Genomic DNA, 9,160 nt, shown 5'->3' with positions numbered 1-9,160 from the left:
CCTAAAGATTCATTGGTAGATGGAAAAGTTGTTCGTGTGGATCTCCCTACTGAGCTCTGTAAGAAACCTCAATCTGCATTTGAACTGATGTGTTCCAAAAGACAGACAGGTGGAATCTTGTTTGGTGAACCCAAACCTGCTCCAAAACCCATGGAGGTTGTTGGAAAAGGTAAAGATATTGCGTCCCCAATTCCTGAAAAAGTATCGGAGGTAACAAGGATTGTTGACCTCATTTTAGAGCAAGTTAAAGTCATTACGGTAGAGAAATTGGAGATCTTTGAATCTTGGTCCCTAGAGAGACTGTCATCTAAGTACAACGATTCTCTGACAAATTCTGCAATAACAAAAGAATGGAAGAAGCGGGTAGCAAACGAAAAGAAAGTGCTTAAATGGGCAAGAACTTCAGAGGTTGCTGAGGCTCTAAAGAGAAAAGATTTAGTGGAAGCTTGTTTATATGGAAAAGCTCTTTTCCCAATCTTGGAAGCCAGAAAGACTAACTTCAATCCTGTTGAGAAAGGATCTGAAGTTGAGTTAAAAGTTTTGAAAAGGTTGAACGATATTTTGAACAGTTACGTCTCTGTAGCTTCTTGACACATTCATGGCGCCAATTGTGCTGTCGCAGAACCTCTCAATGATGATGAAGCTATGGACATTCCAGATGCTGAGAATGATGCTTATGAGCTAGATGCTGCTCTCTTGAACGAATTCGGGAATATTTCTGCCGAAGAGAGACGCATTCTTGATCAACCTATTCAAGAATGTACGAATGATGAAGAAGAAGAAGTGATTGTTCAAGAGCCTGAACAAGCCCTTGAGACAAATGTAGAAGAAGTTCTTGTGGAAGATGTGATTGAGTAAGCTGCTCAAGCTCCTCTAGAAGAAAATGTGATGTTAACCCCTGTTATGAGAACAGAGGTTGTTCAAGAGAAAGTGGCCGAGGTAACTCAGCCAGAAACTGTCAGATCTGAGGGGAACCCTCCAAAGAGAAGAATGTTAAAGAAGGAAGTTCCTCGTTTGAAGAGGAACAAGATCAACAAGCAACTTTTATCAAGCCCCGTCTATTTCCCGACACCATTGTGGGAAATGTTCATGAAAATATCAACATTCCTACTCACTACTCTGGAAATATGTATGAGAGATTTCAGAGAGAAGAAGAAGAAATAGCAGAAGAAGAGCGAGATGAAGCTGCTAAGAAAGCCGAAATGAATCAACCAGAGCAATCCTTGCAGATTCACACAAATTTTGAGCCAATTCAGAGTATGGCAGCAGAGTCTGGAGGGAATTCATCAAATGAAGGAACCTCTGTTGGTGGCAACAAGATGTTAACATTTATGTCTTCAGTGCTCTCATCTCTTCAGAAGAGCATGATAAAGTCCTTGAATAATCAGGAAGAAGAAAGAAAGGACTTTGCTGAAATTCTCAAAGTTCTCAAAGAGTTGGACAACACCTTGAAGAAGAACACGTATGAGACTCATGTCTCAAATATAAACTACTAAAAGTTTGAAAAGTAACTTATCAATCGTCAAACTGAATTGTTGGACATTGAAAGGCAAATCAATGATGAACGCCACAAGGAGACCATAGAAGAATTCAGTCTGGTGAAGAATCAGATGGTGGAAATTCTGGGTTGCTTGAGTAGAAATGACAATGAACGACAAGAATTTGCTGACTCCATTGCAAGGAAGTTTCAAGCAAAGGAGGACGCGGAGGACAATGCTGAATGTGCTCAACCTCGACCCGCTCAAGGTGAGTCAAGTAGAAGAAATGACGGCGTGTCAACCGACACTAAATCCAGGCGAGCTCCAAGCACCGATGATAATCCCAGGCCAACTAAGAGAGGTGGAGGTCGAAGTGGTAATGATTGTGGAGGTCGAAGTGGTGGTGGTCGTGGTAGGCTAGTCAATGTTGATCAAGGTGGACGTGCCAATGGTGGTGAACGCGGTGGAAGATCAAGTGGAGGCAGTCGTGGTGGTCGCGGTTATCCTCCTTATCTCAACATGCTTCCCGGTCAAGAAATGAGTCCAACCGATCCTCGAGTTAAAAGGGAAGAACAATAATCTCTTTTCTTATACCTTATTTAACGCTTTCAAACAATGTTTCTTTGATGGTTTTTCGAATATTGGTTTTGGATGTTTGATGTAAGTGAACAAGGGTTTTGTTTATTCATATGATGAATGCATATTTTAGTATATGTATGCAGGTTTCCAATTTCTTCATCAAAAAGGGGGAAATTGTTGGGTCAAATTATTTTGACTAAGTGTTGAAATAATTTAACCACTGAGATTTTGATGATGAAATGACTTATGAGTTTTAATGCAGGTGTATTGAAGTCATATTTCATAAGACTTGGCTCTAATGAGGGTCATTAGACCGATTTTGGCATTAAATGCATAGAATTAGACGTACAGTCTAACTCATCAGAGTTAGACGTGTAGTCTAATGAATGCATAAGAATTAGACGTACAGTCTAACTCATTGGAGTTAGACGTGTAGTCTAATGAATGTATAGAATTAGACGTACAGTCTAACTCATCGGAGTTAGACGTGTAGTCTAATGAATGCATAAGAAATAGACGTACAGTCTAACTCATCGGAGTTAGACGTGTAGTCTAATGAATGTATAGAATTAGACGTACAGTCTAACTCATTAGAGTTAGACGTGTAGTCTAATGAATGCATAAGAATTAGACGTAAAGTCTAACTCATCGGAGTTAGACGTGTAGTCTAATGAATATATAGAATTAGATGTAAGTCTAATTTACACGGAATTAGACGTAAGTCTAATGTGTTCGAAATTAGACGTACAGTCTAACTCATCGGAGTTAGACGTGTAGTCTAATAGACTTGTAATTAGACGGATGGTCTAATGGATTTTCGGAGTTAGACGTATAAGTCTAACATATTTGCAATTAGACGGATAGTCTAATTTTTGCAGAATTAGACGTGCAGTCTAACTTAGTGGAGTTAGACGTGCAGTCTAATAGATTGTGAAAGTTAGACGTGCGTCTAACTCCTTCAGACAAGTCTGAGGTAGAACCGGAATTAGACGTGTAGTCTATTGGTTATTGGATAATTAGACGTGAAGTCGAATTAGTGAAAGTTAGACGTGCATCTAACTCCTTCAGACAAGTCTGAGGTAGAACCGGAATTAGACGTGCAGTCTAACTTAGTGGAGTTATACGTGCAGTCTAATGGTTATTGTAATTAGACGCGAGTCTAATTCTATTAGACCAGGCGGTCTAATAGACGTTTTTATTAGAAGGAGATGTTTGATTTCATTAGACTGATTTTACAATCCATTTAAATGAAATACGTCTAATGTTCAGCTTAAGCAGTATGCTTAAAGCTAGCATTTCACCTACCCACGTGCTATAGATGTACCCTACTCTTGCTCCATTTTCTAGTGAAGATTAGTACAGCAACTATATGCAACCAACCAAGGAATGCCACATAAGAGAATTTCCTCACATTACTTGTTTTGCAGGTACATCCCTGATGAAATATTCGGCGCACTACCAGTGATGTACGGCCACGATCCTTGTGCTCAGAACCTGCTGTGTACAATGGAGGCTTTCCAATGGAAGAGTGCCACGTATCATTCTAAAAGATTCGACCGTTAGCTCCTGCTCTGTATTTAACAACTCTAAAGGACAACGGACAATCTGCCTCAGATAACGAACAAGCAATCGGATTTTACAGAGAGAGAAACTGTTCTATCTTCTTGCATACTGAATTCAAGCCTTTGAACATTCATACTTTGAAGTTGCTTTCTGATTGTGCTGTGTGTGAATCAAGAGAGAGCTAGAATCAAAACACCTATAGCTGAGTGATATTCTTCATCTTGTAATTGAACAGAAAGTGTTCTGTTCAATAGTGAGCTAAGTGTGTGTAAACTGTATTTGATTCGAATCATATTATAGTGAATCCTTCCGGTGGTTGGAAGAATGGGTGACGTAGGAGAGTTTCTCCGAACATCCATAAACAAACTGTTGTGTTCTTTCATTTCTGTCATCTTTTCATATTTCATCTTGAGCTTTAAACCTAAATAAACAATTCCGCCTTGAATTTGTTTTAAGTGTTTACAAGTGTTTGTGTAGAATAGAAAGTGAAGTAAATCCCTAACAGGATTTCTTTCAAATAGTTTTCATAAGCCTTCATCCTTAGCCAGACCCCCGTCTCTATCGATAAAGCCGATCCTATCAATCTTCACCGTAAAGTATAGTACTTTTCCATGACCAGCTCCGAAGCTTGGAAAATATATATCATCAAAATCGATCTTCTATTCTTTTATAACACCATTGATCATGCCCACTAACTCTTCGGGACGTGTATTGATAGATATATCGACATTTGTCAGTTCTGTCAACATTGCCTTCTATGCTAAATGGAGTACATGAGCATATATTAGCCATAGATTTCTTCAACTGTCTTAACAAATTTTTGCCTGCATTAACAACTATTGTATCATCAATTTTCCTCTCGACTAAGTTCTTAGAAGGGGTCAGTTGTCCAAAAGGGATAGTCTTCATGAAGTTTATAGTTATATTAACCACTTCTCCCACTTTATCTTTTCCTGACCTTTTTTCAAACGTTGTTTTCTCAAAATTCAATACATCTAATTCTTAAATTGTCTTTTCATTAGCCTTCTCTCTTTCAACCTCCCAAAAGTTGTAATCAACTTTCGATTTGTACCGACCTTGTTTGAATCTCTTCCTAGAAATCAACCTCTTCATCAACCGCATTATGCGCGTGTGCTTCTTCCAAAAAATATGGAATTTCCACAATCGGTTCCTCACTCTAAATCAATTTTAACAAGTAATCGTTGTCAATTGTTTCCTCACTAATTTCCAACATGTGTACTCCGTGGTTGGGTAACGGGTTAGTCCTTTCCTTTGGTTTGGGAATCACCTTATGGTCAATGAGATCTTAGATTTTGTCTTTCAACACGTAAGAAAAATCGGTCCCATGACCCTTCATCTAGTGAAAAGAACACTATGATTCTGCATATCTACCTAACACTACTTTCCCACTAGTGCTAAGTTTCATATCAGTGAATAAATAAAAAAAAGAAGTGACATTTCTGGATCGACGCATAAAGCGCACTATGCTTCGCTTCAACAGATGAAAGATTTCGGTGGAACTAGTGAACCATGTGAGCTGGTTAGATGCGTGGGACACAGGGCTCGTAGTACATGCTACCATAGCTATATAGGGGAAGGGAAGGAGCCTAAATCGACCTTTTTTTTAAGAAAAGAGCACAAAGATATTATACTATCAGATGATACTAAGCAACTACCTACCTTTCCGACGCGCCCTTGACCTATCTTCATTAAGACTGAAAACCTATCTAAAGTTGAGCCTTATTTAAACTGTCAAACAAATAATAGAATGGAAAATAAAGAATTTCCACTATTATAAATATGATATGAATGGAGTCTCGCTCAGTAAAGAGAGTCGTAGATTCGTAGAACAGAACATGAAACCTTTACTTTAGATTAGTAAGTAAAGCGCTAGCTGCAATCAAACTAAAGCAAGAAGCGAGAAAGTTGACGAAAGAAGTTGTTGCTACTTTATTATTAGATTAGTAAGGTTGCTTGTTTTTCCTCAATTTATTTACTAATAAGATATCTAGGGCTTTTGAATCAGGGTGGTTTAGAACCCTACACAAAGGGCCTTTCCTTTCAAATGACAACTACCTCTTCCTGAAAGAGGGCCTTGCACGAATCCAAATCGCCTCCACCCAATCAAGTACCAGTTGCTTCGCTGGTAGACCAGATTAACTTTTTGGACATTGTCCTTCTTACTTACCTTTGGTGTGTAATCGACATGTTGCTAGCTTTAACTCCATCGAATAAGAATCATTGATTCTCTTTTCTATCCATTTCTTATTCATTCAAGGCGTTCGACTTTCTCAGAAAAAGTCTGAATGTTAAGGAAGCCCCCTTCTCTCACATAGGGGCGGGAAGACCACTTGAGCGAACCGACCGAAGGGACTTCACTTATCCTATCCGAACCGAACGATAACGACACTAAGCCTATCACAAGAAACATCACTTCTTTTCGGAGGAGAGGCTCAAAGTATAGGGCAAAAGATCAAGCGCAACACTTTGACTTTGTCCCCTGGGATTGGATTCACCATAAGTTGGGTTAGAGAGACGTGTGATGGGTGACTCTCTCCCACGGTTCGGAGAGCACTTTTAGTCTATGCTAGTGAATGGAAGCCCTCCTATCAAGCAAGAATTAGCGATTCCCACGGATCCGTCACCATTGACACTATTTATTATTATTGTTAGGATCGGGTACAACAATAGTAGGGGGTTGAATATTGTTGAATTACTAATCACTTTCAATTCGATTTTAATCCTATTAGAGATGAAAATCTATATCTATTCTTCACAAATCTTCGCAAGCAATTGAAAGAATTCATGTGCGGAAATGCTTGCTCGATTTGAAGCGGTAGATAAAAATTTGTAAGATACAAAAATGAAATAACACACAAAGTTTTATGGATGCTCGGTGATAAAATTCCTACGTCACCCCTTCTTCTGTTTCCAGAAGGTTTTTCACTAGAAGGCTTTGATTCGTATAGAAACCACACAAATCCAGTCAGAACACATGAATGAACAACTGTCTGTTTCTGAACTCCTAGTTATCACTCTATTGAATAGAAAAAGTTCGGCTCAACTTACAATACTGAAAATACACTCAGGTAGTATAGTAAATCACAGTGCTTAGCAATTTGTAATTTGTGCTATTGTTCAGGGAAACGAGAGTTTCTCCGTTGTACTCTGATCACCTTTTATATTGAAGTGTAGCAACGGTCGAATCTTTTAGGGATTGTTCAGGGAAGGTACATAAGAATATATCCATTGGATCGTGACGTACCAGATTGTACTGCAGAATATTCAATAGAATGTGGTGTACTGGACAGTACAACGCTAGCTAGAGGAATAATTGAGTACGTGGTAGTTAAGTGTATAAAGTTGACTTGGCAGATGACTGATAACGAACGTTGATGTTCACTATGCCGATGAGCCATGCAAATAAGCGAATTCTTCTTTAGACGACTACTGAAGTAAGGCGTCTGCTCGCACATCATCAGACCATAGCGTTTGTTGAAGTGAGACGTCTGCTTGTGCACTTTTTCAGACTAGAGCGTCTGTTGAAGTGAGACATCTCCTTGCGCACTTCTTCAGACCAGAGCGTCTGTTGAAGTGAGACATCTGTTAGCGTACTTCTTTAGACCAGAGCATCTGTTAAAGTGAGATGTCTACTAGCGCACTTCTTCAGCCAGAGTGTCTGTTGAAGTGAGTCGTCTATTCACGCACTTCTTCCGACCAAAGCGTCTGTTAAAGAGAGACGTCTGCTCACGCACTTCATCAGACCAGAGCGTCTATTGAAGTGAGACATATGCTCGCGCACTTCTTCTGACTAGAGCGTCTGTTGAAGTGAGACAACTTCTTGCGCACTTCTTCAGACTAGAGCATCTATTAAAGTGAGATGTATGCTCGCACACTTCTTCAGACCAAAGTGTCTGTTGAAGTGAGACATCTGCTCGCGCACTTCTTCAGACCAGAGCGTCTGTTGAAGTGAGACATCTTCTCGCGCACTTCTTCAGACCAGAGCATCTGTTGAAGTGAGACGTATGATCGCGCACTTCTTCAGACCAAAACATCTGTTAAAGCGAGACGTCTGCTCGCGCACTTCTTTAGATCAAAGCGTATGTTGAAGTGAGACGTTTTCTCGCGCACTTCTTTAGACCAGAGCGTCTTTTGAAGTGAGACGTCTTCTCACGCTTCTTTAGATTAACACGTCTGTTGAAGAAAGGCATCTTCTCGCGCTTCTTCAGACTAACATGTCTGTTGAAGCAAGACATCTTCTCACGTTTTTTCAGACTAACACGTTTGTTGAAGAAAGACGTCTTCTTGCGCTTCTTCAGATGTACCTACGCAAAGACAATTTACACAACTTAGATTTGTTCATGAACACATCATTAAAACTACGTCGTATTGATTTAAATGTATTCACCTAAGTTCATTTAAATCAATTAAAAGATTTTTCCTTAATTAATTATTTCTCTAATAATTAATTTTTTCTTTATTTAACTTAATCTAATAATTTCCCCCTTTTTGATGATGTTAAAACTAAGTTAAAATTAAGTTAAGAACAAGACATTAAAAGGTAAATAATGTATTTATATAATTATGAAAAACATAAGTTATACAAAGTTTGAGATTTCGCCCTTTTAATTCTTGAAGCTCAGCCTTCATTTTGACCGTCATTGACTTCGCCGAAGAAAATACTTTGCAATCTACTTTTCTTTCCTCGACCTCCTCCATGGTCTTCACCTTGACCTCCTCCTCGGCCACCTCCTCGACCTCCTTGGTTTGACTTCTTTCTGGAATGACTACCCCGAACGTAAGTTTCCCCTCGATTGCTACCTTCCACCTTTTTAACATTATCAACAGCGAGTGTAGAAGCTTTAGCCGCTTCAGCAGCAACATCCAACGTTTAGCAACTGCTCAATCATCTTCGATTCGCTCAGCTTCTGCTATATTGAGGGATTTAGAAATTTCGAGCAACTGAAAACAGAACACACCCATTGTTGACTTTATTTCATTATGGAGGTCGAAGTTGTTCTTGAGAAGAGTGGTCTTCATTCTGGTTAACTGATTAATGATCATCGATACTTGACCCGAAGTCCTCGATAACTCTTTGGATGCATCTTCTTGAGCCAGGGCTACCTTAGTAGTAGCATTTGCGTTAGAGGAAGTTCGCTCTTTCAGAATCTCTAACTTATTAATGATTGATTTGATGCTCTGCTGTATAGGAGCAAGAGCTTCCATAATGAAGTGGAGGAGATTGATGGTTCTCCGAGAGGACTCCTCTGGGGAATGGGGGGCCGAAGAGACAATGTGGGAGCCAGATGGGACAGAGTGAAGAGGGGAGAGACGAAAGCTTACTTGAATAGCAAACTTTGATGGTTCTTTATCTAGAGGTGAGGCTCGAACCACATTTATTATAGCTCGAGACTTACCGTTTGCTCCCTCAATTTCATTGAGCAGATCCCTAATAAAACCCGACAGAATTGAGAGATTTATTAGAGATGGATTTCTTGGATGTAGAGGGAGAAGATCGCTTCTCTTCAGACGTCTCCTTG

The 9,160-nt window shown here is 39.5% G+C and overlaps 1 protein-coding gene across 1 annotated transcript; it reads left to right on the top strand.

Moving 5' to 3' along the window:
- The first annotated feature begins 645 nt into the window (after positions 1 to 645).
- On the top strand, positions 646 to 6,815 carry LOC124943318 (keratin, type II cytoskeletal 1-like). The gene is made up of 4 exons (XM_047483848.1): positions 646 to 846; positions 1,146 to 1,462; positions 1,550 to 2,007; positions 6,763 to 6,815. Exons 1-4 carry the CDS (start codon positions 646 to 648, stop codon positions 6,813 to 6,815), a joined length of 1,029 nt encoding a protein of 342 aa, XP_047339804.1.
- Positions 6,816 to 9,160: the final 2,345 nt, after the last annotated feature.

This window comes from Impatiens glandulifera, chromosome 6 (assembly GCF_907164915.1).
Source record: "Impatiens glandulifera chromosome 6, dImpGla2.1, whole genome shotgun sequence".
Lineage (NCBI taxonomy): Eukaryota > Viridiplantae > Streptophyta > Magnoliopsida > Ericales > Balsaminaceae > Impatiens > Impatiens glandulifera.
This window is presented reverse-complemented; position numbering and strand designations above follow the sequence as displayed.

Coding starts and splice junctions, on each gene's coding strand:
- LOC124943318 (XM_047483848.1), top strand. CDS start 646: ATGGACATTCCAGATGCTGAGAATGATGCTTATGAGCTAGATGCTGCT. Junction 1,463..1,549: donor AACACCTTGAAGAAGAACAC/GTATGAGACTCA, acceptor GGACATTGAAAG/GCAAATCAATGATGAACGCC. Junction 2,008..6,762: donor TTATCTCAACATGCTTCCCG/GTCAAGAAATGA, acceptor GCTATTGTTCAG/GGAAACGAGAGTTTCTCCGT.